This window comes from Zosterops lateralis (genome assembly GCF_965231275.1).
Source record: "Zosterops lateralis genome assembly, chromosome: 3".
Classification (NCBI taxonomy): Eukaryota; Metazoa; Chordata; class Aves; order Passeriformes; family Zosteropidae; genus Zosterops; species Zosterops lateralis.
In genome coordinates, this window is record NC_139764.1 from 112,371,478 (window position 1) to 112,389,364 (window position 17,887).

General features: G+C 42.8%; 1 protein-coding gene across 1 annotated transcript in view; it reads left to right on the plus strand.

Annotated features, from left to right (window-relative positions):
* Nucleotides 1-17,887, plus strand: part of FBXO16 (F-box protein 16) — a gene marked incomplete at both ends in the record, with an annotated part of 35,544 nt that overhangs the window by 16,102 nt on the left and 1,555 nt on the right. Inside the window, 5 exons of the mRNA XM_083858134.1 lie at nucleotides 2,291-2,497; nucleotides 3,406-3,570; nucleotides 4,360-4,565; nucleotides 11,800-11,896; nucleotides 17,119-17,341. Of these exons, the coding sequence (XP_083714260.1) occupies nucleotides 2,291-2,497; nucleotides 3,406-3,570; nucleotides 4,360-4,565; nucleotides 11,800-11,896; nucleotides 17,119-17,341 (898 nt within the window). The remainder of the gene's footprint in view (nucleotides 1-2,290; nucleotides 2,498-3,405; nucleotides 3,571-4,359; nucleotides 4,566-11,799; nucleotides 11,897-17,118; nucleotides 17,342-17,887) is intronic.

Genomic DNA, 17,887 nt, shown 5'->3' on the forward strand with positions numbered 1-17,887 from the left:
GACATTATTAATATTTGCCCATAATAATTTTTAAAAATTGCTGTAAGAACTTTTCTCATTTTTTTTAGTATTAATTACATTTATATGTATATATATGTATATGTGTATGTGTATGTATACATATATGTGTATATATGTATATGTGTATTTTATATTTAATTTCAGTATATATTTTTATTTATGTTTATATTTCCATTTCCATTTATATTTATATTTATATTTATATGTATATATATTTTATATTTATATTTATATAATGTTTTATATATTATTTATATATATTATATTATATTATATATTATATATTATATATTATATATTATATATATTATTTATATATTATATTATATATATTATATTATATTATATTATATATATTATTTATCTATTAATTGATAATTTAATATTAATATATTATTAAGTATTTATTCTTATATTTATATTTTTATATATTAAATTTTTGGAAGTCCTATTTAAGGAAGGACTTAAATGTCCCCCAGGTTAAATACAGATGGGGATGTGCAGAGATGTGAATTTCAGAGAATTCTAAGCTGGGAGCTGTGGAAAGGTGGCTCCAGGGAAGAGTTGAGTGTGTGCAAACAGAGCTTGGGGATGCCCAACCCTGCCCAGGAAACAAACCGGGAAAAGCAGCATTTCCCCAAGAGGGGAATTCCCCAATCTGTTCCGTTTTCCCTTTGAAAAAAGGAGCTGATTTTGGGTCAAGGCAGCTCTTGCGGTGCTGAGGGGGAGTTTTGTGGAATTCCAGGGATTGGGTTGGGAGGGATTTTAAAGCTCATCCCTCTTCTTCAACTTTCCAGGATCCCAGGCTGCTCCAGCCTGGCCTTGGACACCTCCAGGAGTCCAGGGACAGCCACAAATTCTCTGGGAAATCCATTCCAGGGCCTGCCCACCCTCTCAAGGAAGGATTTCTTCCTGATATCTCATCTAAATCTCTCCTCTCTGAGTTTAAAACCCTTTGTCCTGTCACCACACACACACTGGTGGACAGGATGGAGCAAAATGCACATTTTCCCTCAGGAAAAGCCTCTCCAACCACCAAACTGATGCCTTGGGAAGGGTGACCTGGAACAGAGACTGGACAGAGCTAAAAGAATAAAGTTGATATTTATTAAAAGGCCTTTAAGGATACACCTTGGGCAGCATAAAAGCCAGGCCAGGGCTACACCCAAAATGGACCCAAAATGGTCACAAAATGGAAAACAGGTCACAAGGTCTCACACTTTTATAGGTTTTGGTCCTTTTGCACATTTGGGTTTAATTGTCCAATTACAACTTTAAGTTATGAAGTCCCATCCTTCTTGTTTTCTCTCTTCAGTCCACTGTTGGTTTTGCTTTTGGGCTTGAAAATTTGTAATTATTGTCCTTGGTCTCCAGCGTGAAAAGGATTTGTTTTATCTGCCTGCTCTCACTAATTTAAAACCACTTTGGGCAGCATCTCGCAGCATTTTATGGCATGCAAACAGATTTTTTTGGAGTCTTAATCATTTTGCTCCAAAGCCCGTCTGTAATTTTAAATTACAAACTGTTTAAATTTTAAACTGGGTGAGCTCTGTGTGTTTTCTGGGTTTTCAGTCTAGAACAGGTTTTAAAAGTTTTATTCTAGTTCTTATCACTTTTTCCCTTTTGTAGTTTGGGTAATAAAGCTTTATTTACACCCTTTAAAGTTTGAGCCTGTTTTGCTTTTCTCCTAACCCTATTTCATGGCAAAAAAAGAATAAATAGTAAATAATTTTAGTGGGGTGCCTACATGGATTCAATCCTTCTCTTCACGTACCTGCCATCCGTTATGGAAAAAAAAAATAATTTTTGTGACTCTGCTGCTGCCACGGCAGGTTTTTCCTCATGAGGTTTGGTTCCCTTTCTTGTAGCAGGCCCACACAGTGGGATTGTGAGGAAATAAATACTTTGGAAATTGTGAGTTTGCAGCAGTGGGGGCCAAGGAGAAGGAATCAGCCATTAATTCATCGTTGCTCCTGTAAAAAAAAACATCGTGGTCTCCTCCTTTCCATGAGGAAAAGCTCAAGAGCGTGAGTGAGTCCTGGCCTAGCTGTCCTGGCTCCTTTGAGGATTAGAAATCATTCCTGTGGCTCCAGAGTTTCTTTTCATGTAGCCTCTCCATGTGTTCCCAGAGTTCTACTCCCTTTGCAGTGAGTCACCAGAAGCTGCTGCTGCTGCTGGTGTGTTTTATTTCAAGAAGCTGAACCTCCGGTTTCTCTGCACCTGAAACTCCCATTGTTTTTCTTTTCTTTTCTTTTCTTTTTATTTCCAGTTTGACAAGTGGACAGATGGCCAGAGGAGGAGGATCCTGGTGGAGCTGCTGGAACGCTGCTCCCTGTCCCAGCAGAAATTCTGTGCCAAGCAGCTCCAGGCCCGAGTTCCTGTCGAGGCTGTTGATTTTACCACGAGGCTCCCTCGAGTCCTGTCCTTGTACATCTTTTCCTTCCTGGACCCACGGAGCCTCTGTCGATGTGCACAGGTAAAAAAAAAACACAATGCCTGCCTGGGGTTCAGAAAGCCAGGCCAAAGCAGTCGAAAAAAACCCCAAAATCCACTGATTTTTGGTGAAATAAAAGATTTTCTGACATGGCAGCCTGTGCCAGATCCTTAGTGATGCTCGTTCCTCAGATCCTAAATTAAGCCAGATTGGCCGAGATTTGTGGAATTGAAGAGTAATTTTAAATGCTCTGTTCTAAAGCATTTTAAAAGTGGCATTTTCAAGGCTGATTATTCCCAGAAAAGAAGCCTGGTGCTTCCTGAAAATCACATTCCTCTAAAACATTGTGTGCAGAGCCCCTTAATTCCTTGAGAAATATCATCTTGTGCTTTTGCAAAGCCCAACGTTTGATCCTTTAAGGAAAACAGAACCTTTAAAATGCCTGAGGGTCAAGCGTTGGATGTGGAGAAGGAGAAAATTACAGACGGGCTTTGGAGCAAAATGATTAAGACTCAAAAAAATCTGTTTTATGCCATAAAAATGCTGTGAGATGCTGCCCAAAGTGGTTTTAAATGAGTAAGTTTAGTTTTCAGCGACAATATTACTGCACTAATGTAATATTCTATGTTATTTAAGAATATACAATAATCTCATCTTGGCTAAGCTTTGCTTTAGTAACTTTCTCCAGCATTTCACGTGGATGCAACTCAAACTCTCCACGCTCAGGCAGGGAGACAGTAAGTTAGAAAATCACTCGGAATCACAGAATATCTTGAGTTGGAAGAGCTCCACGTTATGGAAGCCTTGAAAGGTTTAAATGCTTTAATCAAAGGTTTAAATGGAGCATTAACAGTGCAAGAGAATTGAATTTAAGGATATGTGGGAATTACATCCCAAAATTTTGGACGCTTTTAAACCCCGAAGTTTTACACCTTTCTGGGATTTCACAGGTGAGCTGGCACTGGAAGTACCTGTCGGAGCTGGATCAGCTGTGGATGCTCAAGTGCCTTCGTTTCGGGTGGTTCATCAACTTCTGCCCCACGCCCTTCGAGCAGGGAGTGTGGAAAAGACACTACATCGAGATGGTGAAGGAGCTGCGCGTCACCAGACCCAAGGTACGCCTCGAGGTCAGCTTTCACCTTTCCCAGGTCCTGCACTGCACTGGTTTGTAACTCTGAGCTCCATTTAAGGTGTTAGAGAGCTCTCCTCGCAGCTTAGACAGACAAAATAATTATTTTCTAGCCCCGGTCAACGTTGCAGTTTCAGGCTCAAAAAGTGTGAGCAGCAGGGAATTGAGGAGAGGAAAATGGGAGGATGGGATTTCATAAACTGAAGATGTAATTGGACAATTAACCCCAATATGTAAATGGATCAAAGCTTATAGAAGTGTGAAAACTCGTGGTCTGTTGTCCATCTTGGGTGTAGCCTCATCCAGGCTCTTGTGCTGCTCTCTGTTTATTTATTTTAATAAATATCTACTTTATTTCTCTAACTCTGTCTGGCCTCTGTTCTAAGCAGCCTCTCCAGGCATCATAGGTGTTTGTCCCCACTGGGAAAACTCAGGGGTCTGTCTCCCAGCCCCTGCTGCCTCTTGATCTTTTTGGGATCCTCCTGCCCTGAATTCAAAGCTCAGCCCTTTAACTGAAAGCAAAGTCTCCCGCAGGCTCTCTGTGGTTGATAGATAGAGAGAAGCTGACGCATCTCAACAGCAGCTCAGCTCATCTTAATATGGATTACAGGCCTTGGGGTGGTGACAAGCCCTGCCAAGGTGCCTCTTTCTGCCCACTGACCACAATGAGACCAATTCTGAGCTAATCCCCAATTATTATAACTCTAAATTTAGGCCGACCTGATTTTCATCACAGGCTAAAACCTCATTTTTTTCTTTCCATCTCTCCAATTAGACTCCTGCCAAGGAGGAGTTCATAGTTATCGACGTGCAACCCGTCAAAAGCGACGTCCCAGAGGGGAAACTTTCTGTGGCAGGAGAGGAGACAACCAGGGGGAAAAAAGAGCTCCCTCCTTGGCGTTCATCCGACAGGAACCCCACGGACACCATCCGCTACAACTACCTGGACAACTGGGACCCCATCGAGCAGGCCAGGCAGGCGTAAGAGTTTTTCACCTCTTTTTCCCCATGGCACAAGATTTTCCACATCCTCTGCAGGCTCACTCTTGGTTGCAAACTCACTTTCCTGCTTTTTTGGGGTTTTTTTGGATTGTTTTTGGCCACTGTTTTGTGTCCTTTCTGCCCAGCTCGTCAGGCCGGGAGCTCCTGGGGGTTGTTGCAGAGCTGGAACGGGAGGAATTAGGACAAGGGTTTGTTGGGGAGTTTTTTAAATCAAGCTGAGAGGAATGTGTGGGTTTCGCAGGGCAGAGGAAGAATGAATGAATTGTGATGAAATATAATTCTATCGCTCGGAGGATCTCCTGGCTGAGAGAGAGGAGGCTGGGATGATTGAGTTGCAGGGCAGGTGTAAGAAGATGTCAGAGCACGGAAGTGATGAATGGTATTTGTGTCTGCACTGCCTGGATCCATCACTTCCTGGGCTCCCAGGATTATCCACCTGGGGGAAAACAAAAAGAGAGCATTTCCCTCCCAAAGCAGAGTTTTGCACACAGATCTGTGTCAGAACTGCCACACTGTGGAGGCCAGTGCAGCTCCTAAAACAGAATGTTACCTTGGAGGGGCATCCCCTAAATCAGACAAGTCCCTTCAGGTCAGGGTGAGGAAAAGAATCCTCCTCTCAGAGCTCTTTGACTGTTATGCAAATGTATTTGTTATGCAAATGTACCCCAGTTCTAGTTCCCCAGTTGGTCCATTGGTCTCTCCTCCTCTTTTCTCCCTTATATGACTCTTCCCCAGAATGTTCTCCCTTCCTCGAGACCCCATTGGCCCTCGTTTGGTGCCAATCCTCCGCCCCTGTTCCTCCATTGGCTCTCCTCTCCTCTTGCCCCGCCTCTGCACCACTTTCTCCCTCACCCATTGGACCATGTTCCTGACTCCGCCCCCCCTGCCCCATATATAAACCCAGTCCCTCAGATGTGTCCTGTTTTCATCTCTGGATCTCTTCATGGGCAGCTGGATTAAAACCTCTCTGTGACATTCCAAAAAAAAAAAATCCAAAAAAACAAACCTCAAACCCCAAACAACTTCCTTTGTTAGCTCTGGCATCAGAGATTTTTCCAAATCTTTGATCCAGGGTCAGTTTTCTGTACGTTAACAAGCCCAGGGAAGGGTGTGGGAGTGACCTGTGGCCAGAGTTCACCCTCTTCTCCTGTGAATTCTGGAAATGTCACCTCCGATGCTTCCCGTGGGTCACTTCAGCCCAGCTGATGTGAAAAGGGCAACGCTGTCATTAATCCAAGCCTGGCAGGGAGGCACCGGATCCTCTTGGCCATTCCCTGGTTCCTGTGGGAATCCACGGGCTCAGAGCAGGAGATTCCTCTCCGCCGTGCCAACAAAAACCTTGGGAACCGACGGAGGCACGGCGAAAAAAATCACCCGCGTGGTTGTTTAAGCAAATATCCAACAGAGCCAAGATTTATCCCTGCTGTCCCAGGAACAATCAGGCCAGGAATTACCCCAGCCAGGGATTGTTTGGCCAAGCACTCCCGGAGCTCTTTCCCAACGTGATTAACTGTGCCGGACCCACCGCTCCTCCTCCGGGGTTGTTCCACAGAGCTCCCCGAGCGAAAGCCTCGCATGAATCACGTTTTTAATCCGCGTCCCCTGGTCCTCGGATGTTGCGCTACTTCAAAGAGCTCCCCAGTTTCCACCTCACCCTCTTTCTGTGGGATGTTTCCCAACTCCCAACACCGCTTTTGGGTCAAGTTCTTCGAGGCTTTCGACTGGATATTTTCACCAAACGTTTCCTGCTGCAAACTAAAGTCCCAAAATTATTTTCCAGCCGCGCTCAACCGTTTTCTGTAGCAGCTCCCAGGGGTTTTCTGTGAGGTTTAGGAGCCTCTTGTGCCATTTCTGCGAGGTTTAGGATTCTCCTGTGCCATGAAAAAAGTGGGACAAGCCTTGTTTGAAGAGTTTAAAAGTCGTCTGTCTCAGTGTTGAGCTGTGGATGCGGCCAAGAACCAGGTGAAAACAATTCGCCTGAAATAATGAAACAGTAAATAACAAATACACTCCCTGTCTGCCTCTCCCGAGGGAGATCCCAGCCTCTCTTCATTTGTGGGGAATGTTTTAACGCCGAGCGTTCCTGCAAATCTGCCATTTATCTGCAATTACAGAGGATTATTGCGAGGAGAGAGAGGAATTCTGTGAGATTTGCCTGTTTATCAAGGACCTGCCTTTAATATCACTTAAGCTGCAGGTAATTGCTGGCGCTCAGGCTCATCTGTGCTGATTATTCAGCAGCAGCGCAGGTGCCACGTTTCAGGTGCTGACCCAGCCTCCCACTCCCACAAGGACATTCTGGTGCTTCTTTCACACGGACACCTTCCCAAAAATCCCCCCAGTGAGGCTTCATGTTGTGTTCTCCACCTTTTGGGAATTGGAATTCAGTTCTTCTTCAGCTGGAGCAGGGGGACACCACACCTTGAGCGTCCCCCAGGTTTTGGTGGAGGTGGCAGGAAAACGTCACCGTGGTTCCTCTGGGATGCCAAGCCTTCGTTTGGAGTCTCCCAGGAATCCACCTCAATGCAGGCAAGACCCCACCTGACCAGGAGCTTGGAAGGCAGAGCAGAATCATCCCCAGATAAAAATCTCCGACCCCGCCGGCGATTTCAAGCTCTCCTTCAGAAGAGCCCAGATTCCCCAGAGCTCAAGGGCAAAACAACCTCTCCTCATGTAAAATGGATGTTGGGGAGGAACGAGACCCGCTGTGTGTAAAACGAGATCCTGGAACAACAGAAGCGATTTCCCGGGGTTTGCCAAAGGGAATCTGGGAGAGGAAATGGGTTTTTGTGTGGAAAGGAACAGGGGTGAGTGAGGGTTTCCTTGAGGACCTGAAGGTGTGGGAGAGGAGGCGGCAGAACTCACAGAAAATCAAAATGATTGTTTGGAGAGAGAAAAGGGCTGCAGGGAGCTCTTCCAGCCCAGCACCTGAACTCTGGGAATCCCTGAGCCAGCAAAGCCTTTCTTTCCCATTTGGGTGCCCAGGAAAACTGGGAGCTGTGGAGGATTCCTGGTGACTAAACAGGATCACATCAAAGGAATACCTGACGCCACCATCAAAGCAACGCGTGAGAGACGAGTCACCGGCCGCTGCCTTGGCTCCGAGTTAATCTCCCTAATTCCAGCTTGGATTTTGCAGAATTTAGGAGGTTCCCAACAACAACAAAGAACTTTTCCTAACTCTTGAGCCTGGTTGAAATCGTCTCAGAGCTCGGCCTCACTCTGCAGTTGTTTTTTGGCCCAAATGGAGGGGAGGACTCTGCTCATCGCATCGGGATGAAATATTGACATTTGAATGGCAGAGTTCATGGAATTCCAGAATAGTTTGGGTGGAAAGAGATGAACTGGATGAATAACAGTTCATCCAGTTCCAATCCTGACATCTTCCACTATCCCAAGCTGCTCCAAGCCTTGTCCAAGCTGGCCTTGGACACTGCCAGGGATGGGGCAGCCACAGTTTCTCTGGCCCAGGGCCTCCCAACCCTCACAGGAGAGGACTTTTTCCTAATATTTAATCTAAATCTCTCCTGTTTTAGTTTAAAACTGATCACGGATTAAGTAATTTCTTGTCATCTGTGATGACAAAGAGTTTTCATCTGGTTTTGGATTGGCTTTCTGACTCATCAGCTGCCTTCTCCCTTCCACCAAAACAACACGGCTGAGAATTTCTAGCAGAGAACTCATCCTTATTTAGGCAAAAAAAAAAAAAAAAAAGGAAATACAGGAAGCAGAACGAGCTAAAGTCAATTCTCAGTCAGGTAGTGGAAATGGAGCCCTCTGAGTGGAAATGCAAAACATATTCTGCAGGCTGTGAGACCATAATTGGATCTTTAGCTTTGCAAAAACAGATCAATACATTTCCAGACAGCAGCTGAGCGAGGGTTTGGCCTGGCCACAGCTCACTGGGGAGAACAATAACACTGGGCCACAGCTGGGGAGTGCCCAAAAAAAAAAAAGGGATTTATTTGCAATCTGGATGATCATTGAAACTTTTTTTTTTTTTTTTTTTTTTTTTTTCTGGCTTTCTTTGCTCAGAAAGGCAGGAATTTGTACCCTAAAAACCCAGGAGCTCAGTGAAAACCCCCCTGGCAGCGTGAAAGGAGATGGGACAGAGATCCCCCAGTGAGTTCCCTGGGAGGTTTTTTGGATTTAGTTGGGACAGTGTGGGAAAAGCTGCTCAGTCGCTGAGCAGGGAAATTAAGAATAGCAACGATCAGATGCGCAGCCAAGGGAGTGGCGAGGTGATAGAGAAGAGATACAGACAGGGGTTGAATTACAAACTGCCTGCAAGGGGTTATCAAAATCCCTCAATAGAATTATAGCTGTGACTATCAGTGGTGTAATTTATCACAGCCACGATTTCTGGTAGGTCTGGTTTGTTTTCTGCCTGGATTGTCCAAGCAGCTTTTTGTTATAGAAAAAAAAAATAAAAAAAATCCAAACTCTATAGAGATTGGCAAGGAAGGATTTACCTCTCTGGGCACAAAGAAATATTGCAAAGAGGAAGTGAAAGATTCTTATCTAAAGCGCGGAGTCGAGTTAGGAAATTTTTTTATCTGCCTTACAGAGGCCCGGGAGGGCGTTTCTGTCGGGCCCTGCGTGGTGCACAGCTCTGCTGGAAGGCATCTGCTGTTTGTGCTGCCTGTTGCCAATAAATCAGAAGATTTGCCTCCCACTTGATCATGAATAATGAATCCCCATCCCATCCGGGCGCTGGAGCCGCGCCAAGGCCGAAGCCTCGTGCCTCAAGACAGAGCCTTGATACTTCTCACGACAGCAGCTCGCCCAAAACCTCCCCAGCCTTGGGTAATTTATGGCCAAGGGCTGGCTCTAAAAAACAGTTGCATATTGTCCCGGAGTGTTTACCCGACGAGAAAATAATTACTTTCAGTAATTGTTCTGTCAGGCCCCGTTGGGGACAAAGAGGGGCGCGCTGGCGTGAGAAGGGCTGGGAGCTGCCTTGTCCTCATGGATTCTTACACTTGTTTTGCCCTTTTTGTGCTGCTGAAAAGCCAGCCCAGCTCCCCATGGGCGTGTGGGAATCAAAAAATTTCCTTAAGGGAGGAAAAAGGGGTGAGAAATGGTGGGTTTAGTGCTGGGAGTGAGACCTGCCGTCCTTCGTCCTCGTCCTCGCTCCTTCTGTTTTCCTGACCTGGAGCTGGGGGTGACCTGACAACATGATTTGGGCACCAGGACACAGCAGCAGACACCTAAATTCATAATAATAATTTACAATAATAATTTACAATAATAATTTACAATATTATTTTACAATATTATTTTACAATAATAATTTACAATAATAATTTACAATAATAATTTACAATATTATTTTACAATATTATTTTACAACAATATTTTACAATATTATTTTACAATAATACTTTACAATAATACTTTACAACAATATTTTACTATAATATTTTACAACAATATTTTACAATATTATTTTACAATATTATTTTACAATAATATTTTACACAATTATTTTACAATAATATTTACAGTCACAAGGCCACCACGGCTGCCTTTTCTACCCAAAGGTCGCAGCATCGTTCAGGATGAGAAACACCTTGAAGATCACTAAGTCCAACCATAACCCAGACATTGCCATGTCCATCAAAATGACCAATTTGTTCCCAACTGGAATATTTTGGGTTGAATTTTCTCCCTTGGCTCATTTTGTGAGTTGTTGTGTTTTTTCTCAGCTTCCTATTTGAAATAATGCTGGATTTGACTTTCTGGTCCTGGGCTGGGATGAGGGAACACCGGACACGTGCTGGTGTTACATATCCTGGTATTTTACAGGATAAAAGCTGCTTTTAGAGTCCATTTCCACCCTTTATCTCCACGGTTTTGTGTTCCTACTGTGCTTTTTTAGCTGCGCAGGGACACTGGGAGAACCACTCAGAGCTTCTGCTTTAAATTCCCAGATTCCATATCACGGAATTTGAATGTGGAATGAGCGCCTTTGGATAATGAGCCTGCCTTGAGAGCTTAGAAACACTGCCTCAGAGCCTGGATTTTACTCCTGATACTGGAAAAAATGTGGCAACTGGCCACATTCCAGAGCAATTCACTTGATTTTCACACTCTGGAATATTCCCGTCCTGCCAGTTAATTGTGTTGAATTTAATCGCAGCTGCATAAAACACCAAAAATATGCAAACACATTTATAGAATTATTTGGCTACAAAAACAATGAATAAACACCTTGTTGGAGAGGCAGCCCCCAGCCTTTTTTTTTTTTTTTTTTTTTACACCTCTAGATCACACAGACTTCACTGGAAACTTCCAAATTGATTCAGCTCAGCTTCTTTTCTGTGAATTTCCCTGAGGAGCTGTAACATCTTAGGTGGATTTATTTTAAATCACTGATTCCTGAGCTGGTGTTTGAGTGCTAGAATTTATCACACCTTAAAAAAAAAAATTTAAAAATTATAAATATCAATATATATATTAATATTTTATATACATTATATATATTATATATATTATATATAAAATATATAATATTAATATATATTAATATTTTATATCATATATAATTATTTTTATATAATAATTATTATATATAATATATATAATATTATTATATATTATATGTAATTATATACAATATATTATATATTTTATATTTTATTTATAATAATATATTTATATATTATTATAATATATATTATAATATATATATTACATATTATAATATTATAATATAATTAATAATTATATTATAACAATATATATAATTATATATAATGATATAATATAATTATTATATAATATATATAATATAATATAATATTATATTACAATATGATTATAATATTATATATTATATTATAATATATTATATATTATATATTATATATTATTATAATATATTATTTATAATATATTATTATATATTTTATATTATTATTTATAATAATATAATATAATATTATATTATATATTTTATATATATAATAATTATTATATATATTAATATTTATATATATATATAATATATATATATAAAATCAACTTCCCACCTTCCCCTGAGCCCTGGTCACTGACTGTGCTCTTTGAGGACAAGATAAAAAAATGTGTCATCTCAAGCCACGTCTTTTCAGGTAGTGATATCCCCACAGGATTTGATTTTTATCACCACCCTCCTCCAGGGCAGCAAGTGCGGAGATTTTTATTGATATTCTGGTGTTCTGCTCTGCAGCAGGAGGAAGGGAGGAGGGCACACCCCAGACCTGAGCAGGCAGGCGGCCGAGAGGAAGAAGAGAGGGGCTCGTCGTGGATCCACTCAGCTGCGGAAGGTGAAATCCCTGGCAAGTGTCACTTTGGGGCGGTGGCAGGAACCCCCAGGGATGTTTTGGGGAGTTTTTCCTTCAGGGAGAGGATACCTGGGCAGGAGGAGGTGGAGGAGGACACGAAGCCCCCCATGGCTGGCTGCTCCAAGAGAACCAGATGTAGCCCAGATGTGGCTGTGGGTGGATGTTTGGAACCCTGGGCACTGAAAATTTTGGATTTTCTGTGCTGACCCCCAAGAAAACACTGCACTTGACCTGAGGCCTCGGAAAAGGCTTCCAAAATCAAATTATAGAACTGGGATTATGGGGGTGTAGCTTGAATAGAAGTGTGTGATATCACAGGGTGCAAAACTTAAAGAGTTAAAGTTTGAAATTAACTATTTAACTAATAGTTTTTAAATTAACTGTTAGAATATAGTAATATCTAAAAAGCAAGATGGAAGTTTTAGGGCTGAGTCCTTCTTTTTCACCTTCTTCTTCACCTTCTTCTTCATGGGTCAGGATGGTATTTTGTAATTGGATAGATAAGTTTGCATTGAAGGCCAAGGGTGGTTGGTTATTGAATTAAAAGCAAAAATAATTTAGGTGTCATTTCTTAATTGGACAGTTTATGCCTAAAAAGGCCTCAGAGAGAGAGAGAGACAGGGCTTCATTTTTTAATTTATTAGCTAGAAGTGCTGCAGAACTCATGGCTTTTGAAACTGTGATATAGATAACAATTAATAAACATCTGAGTCCGAACAAAAAATAATAATTTAATACCGACTCTGGCAGAAAAGAAGATAAAACACAACAGGTGGGAAAGGGAATGGGCGGTATTTTGTAATTGGATAGAAAAGTTCGCATTGCAGGCCAAGGGTGGTTGGTCATTGGGTTAAAAGCAAAAATAATTTAGGTGTCACTTCTTAATTTGACAGTTTATGCCTTAAAAGGCCTTGTAGAGAGAGATAGGGCTCCATTTTTTAATTTATTAGCTAGAAATGCTGCAGAACTCATGGCTTGTGAGACTGTAATATAGGTAAGAATTAATAAACATCTGAGTCTGAACAAAAAATAATAATTTAATCCCAACTCTGGCATAAAAGAAGATAAAACACAACAGGTAGAAAAGAGACATCTCTCTCATTGGAGAGAGTGACCCTGTCATTTGTCTGCCCCTCTGTGGGAAAATGGATTTGTGGAGGATTCTCCAAGCTTTGACAGAAGGCTCACCTAGTCTTGTGCATCCGTGTGCAAATTCTGAGATAAAATATCCTGATTTAGAAAGGCCATGGAATAGGATGGATGTTGTTGAGAGAGAAATTGAACTGGAAACAAGTTTTCAAACCACGGCCTTGCAAACAGACCAGATATTTTGGAGAATTAGAACTGTGAAAGATGAATTGTAGCAAGACCAAGTAGGGTAAAATAACAGGTGATTGGTGTTAGAAGTATTTGCAGCATTTGAAAAACTGATAGGACAAGAAATGCTTATAATGGATTGTAAACAGGAAATAATTTGGCTTCTGATTGTGAATTGTAACATCAGCACCATCTCACCCTTCTTACGGGACTGAAAACGGAATAAAAATCTTTAAAACGCCTCTAGGTCAGAAAAAGGGTTTTTCCAACACTCCTCCCTCTCCTTACTATCCCAAAAATCCTTTTCTGTGCTTTTTACGAAGGGCTGCCACAGTTCTTTGGTGGCTCTTGCATCTCTTCCCAAAATGTCACGACTTCGGGGCCGCCGCGGTTCAACATTCGTTCATTCCCCGAGCCAAGCAGCCCCAAACCTCAAACACTGAGGGCTCTTTGTGCTGCTCAGACAGGGCGTCCTCCCGTGAGAAGGAGCTCAGGGAAGCCGTTCCAGAGAGCTCCACGGGTTTTGTGGGTCTGGAAGCACAAATAGCCGCCCGTGCTCACCAGCGTGTCGCGGTTCCGGGAGCAGACCTGAGCCAGGGAACGCCTGGGAGCCGAGCTGGAAAAGGGTCACATAAAAGAGAGGCATTGTCTCCCAGATGGGGAGGCATCCTCCTGACCCAAATACGGCCTTGCGTGCAAGGAAATTGATTCTGGCGCTGCTGGAGAACAGAAAATACCATTATTCGGCCTCTGTCTTGCAGTTTGAGCTTCTCTGGAGATCAGAGTGTTGTCCTCACACGGGTTCAGCCCACCACGACTTCACGATTTCAGGGTGTTTTACTGCCAGGACAGAAGTGAAAGGAGCTCAGCTCAGAGTAAAAATAATTATTAAAAAAACAAAAAGTAAATTTGTTTTTTTTTTTTTTTTTCCCTGGATTTCAGGAAAGTTGTGTGATCTTCAAAGTTAATTAATCTGCAACTCCCCAATCAGGAAGCATCAAAGGGATAAAAAAGAATCGGAGAATCACAGAATTGTTACAGTTGGAAAAGATCTTTAAGGTCATCCAGTCCAACCATTCCCAGCACTGCCAAGGCCACCACTGATCCATGTCCCCAAGTGTCACCACCATAGGGATTTTTAATCCTTTCAGAGCCATAAACAAGCACAACACTAAAAACAACAAAGCCGAGGTTAAGCCAGGCTGATGAGTAAGAAAAAGTTTTAAAAAAATACATAAGTATAATTCTCTAGGAAAAATCCAAAGTTAATTTCCATTTCTTATTAAAGGTAGCATTGGGAAACCTGGTTGAAATGAAAAGACCTTTGAAAAGGCTCTTGTTTAATCAAGTCTAAATAAAGAAGCTTAATTGCAAACCTTTCAGCAAATCCTTAGAAGAAGAATAGCCCGGGATGAAAGAATAAACGCCCAAGGCGAGCAAACACACAGAGTCAGATTAAAATGAAACCCTCAAACAGATCAATGATCCAAGTGCAGGGTGTCGGTGAGAATAAAGAATATTACAGCCAACAATGAAGATGTAAAAAAGGGTTATTAGGTGGAGCTCCCAGCTCAGGAGGCTCAACCAAATTAAGAATAAACATCTAATTAAGGGGACATCCACTGGCTCCATGTTTCCGTGTGGTGAAGGAGAAAACCTGGGAGGGTTTGGAGTTTGTTGCTAATCATGGAAAGCAGGAAAATGTGACCGGGCTCGCTCTCCATTTGGAATAAATTAAAGTCAATTGGCCCAATTAGAATAAAGAGTAAATTGCAGAGAACGAAGTTAATGAGGTTTTTGAATGAAGGGCGGCATTCTGCACGTGGAGCCCCCATGTCTGTGCAAGGGGACAGGGAATTCTCTTTATCCAGGGAAATGCTTTAAGGATGCTCCAAGGACACCACTCTGACCAGGAGCTGATTCCTGACCCTTCCCACGAGTCCTTCCCAGAAAATTCCCAGATATTTTATGGGGAAGGCGAAACTGGACGGATCAAATCCAGCGACGAGGGGCTGGGCCTGCCTTTGTCTGCCCCAGACGCTGCCCCACCCTCACAGCTGCTCCCAAATTATTTTCAGTCCTCTGAAAATTGTTTTTAGTCCTTAAATAAAAGTCTTTTTCACGGGATCAGTCGTCCCTGCCCTAAAGGTAATGAGATTGCAGGAGTGCTTTTTTTTCCAGGATATTTTGAGGGGGAATTGATGTTCTGAGTTAAAATCCCATTTCCAGGAGGTGGGAATAGTCGGCAGGATAATCCAGGATTCCCAGCACATGGTCATGTGCAGTGCATATTTATATTTTATAAACCTTACTTTGAATTTTCTTTATTCGACATAATAATGTTGGTTTTCTGTTCTTACCAAATTATTTGGATCAGTCCAGGAAAAAAAAAATCCCAAAAAACCCAACAAAACAAAAACAAAAACAACAAAAAATGCCACAACCCCCCCCTCCCAAAAAAAAAACCACACAAAAAACCCCAAAAAACCCCACAAACAAACAAAAAAACCCCAAAACAAACCAAACAAACCCAAACCCAAAAAAACCCAAAAACCAAAAAAAAACACCAAAACCCAAAAAAAAACCCAAAAAACAAACAAACAAACAAAAAAACCCCCCCAAAAAACCAAACAAAAAACCCCACAAAAAACACAAAAAACAAAAACAAAAACAAAAACAAAACCCAACAAAACATAAACAAACAAACAAACAAACAACCCAAGTTGTTCTTTTCCACAATCTGAGATTTTTAAAAATTTTTGGGAATCTTTTTCAAGGAATAAACTGGGTTGTTAAGGGTTTTTTTAAATTTTTATACTAAATAAAAGTTAAAATAAACTTCATCCTTTACACTTTTGAGTCTTCAAACACTGAGCAAGACTGAGGACGTGCACAGAGGAGAATTTGAGTATTAACATATTAATTGGTGTGGAGAATTAATTAATGTAGGTTTAGCTTTACTGGCACCAATTTCTAACTGGGCCCTTCTGTCCATGAGGTGGATTTGCACCACAGCACAGCTCAAATAAAGCAGATTATGGATGTACTTTTTAGGAATAGCATTAAGGGGATGTCGTTTAGGAATAAAATTTATCAAATCAGTGTTTATTGATATTATTCTGTAGAATACATAGGATAAAATTGGGGAATAAAATTTATAGAATGTGTGGAGTTTCTCAGCGAATTCCAACATTTTCAGTCCCTCTGAAGCTGTTGGGATGATGATTTCTTGTCTTGTCTTGTCTTGTCTTCTCCTTCTCCTCCTCCTTCTCCTTCTCCTCCTTCTTCTCCTCCTTCTTCTCCTTCTTCTCCTCCTCCTCCTTCTCTTTCTCCTCATCCTTCTCCTCCTTCTCCTCCTCCTCTTCCTCTTCATCGTCCTCCTTCTCCTTCTCCTTCTCCTTCTCCTTCTCCTCCTTCTCCTCCTTCTCCTTCTTCTCCTTCTCCTCCTTCTCCTTCTCCTTCTCCTTCTCCTTCTCCTTCTCCTCCTTCCCCTTCTCCTCCTTCTCCTTCTTCTCCTTCTCCTTCTTCTCCTTCTCCTTCTCCTTCTCCTTCTTCTTCTCTTTCTCCTTCTCCTTCTCCTCCTTCTCCTTCTCCTTCTCCTCCTTCTCCTTCTTCTCCTTCTCCTTCTTCTCCTTCTCCTTCTCCTTCTTCTCCTTCTCCTTCTTCTCCTTCTCCTTCTCCTTCTTCTCCTTCTCCTTCTTCTCCTTCTCCTTCTCCTTCTCCTTCTCCTTCTCCTTCTCCTTCTCCTTCTCCTTCTCCTTCTCCTTCTCCTTCTCCTTCTCCTTCTCCTTCTCCTTCTCCTTCTCCTTCTCCTTCTCCTCCTCCTCCTCCTCCTCCTCCTCCTCCTCCTCCTTCCTCTCCCTCTCCTCTCCCTTTTCCCTCCCCAGTTATCCCTTCCCGCAGACCCGGAGCCCGTCCCGAAGCCCGCAGCCCGTCCCATCTGGGCGGCTCCTCCTCCGGCCGGTGTCCTGCCCCGCGGGGCGGCGGCCGAGGCGCTGTCCCGGAGCCGCCGCTGGAACGCCGGGATCCGCCCGGGCCCCGTCCGGGCTCCAAACCCGCGCCGGCAGAGAGGAGCTGGAGATGTCACCAGCCTGGACAGCAGGTCCCCGTGTGAGTGCGATGTCCCAGTGCTCGGGAAAGCCGCTCTGGAGGCAACACCCAAATCATGGAATCTTAAAGTCGCGGGATAGTTTGGGTGGGGACCTTCAATCTCGTCCAGTTCCAACACTTTTCCATGGGCAGGGACATTTTCCACTGTCCCAGGGTGCTCCAAGCCCTGTCCAGCCTGGCCTTGGACACTTCCAGGGATCCAGGAGCAGCCACAGTTTCTCTGGGAATTCCAGTCTAGCCCTTCCCTACTCACCCAGCCAGGAATTTATTCTCGAATCCCATCCAAATCTCTCCTTTCCAAGCGGGAAGCCATTCCCTGTGTCCTGTCCCTCCATCCCTTGTCCAAGTCCCTCTCCAGCTCTCCTGGAGCCCCTCTTGAGGGCTTGGAGGACAAGGAAGTGCTCTGGATTCTGGGAATCCAGGGAATCCCACAGGGAGGACAGAGTTTCCAAAAATAAGGAGGCAGAGTGACACAATCCCAAACAATTTGATGCCTTTTCAGTGAGGAGTTAGCTTTGGAAGCTCTTCCTGGTGCATCCTAAAGCT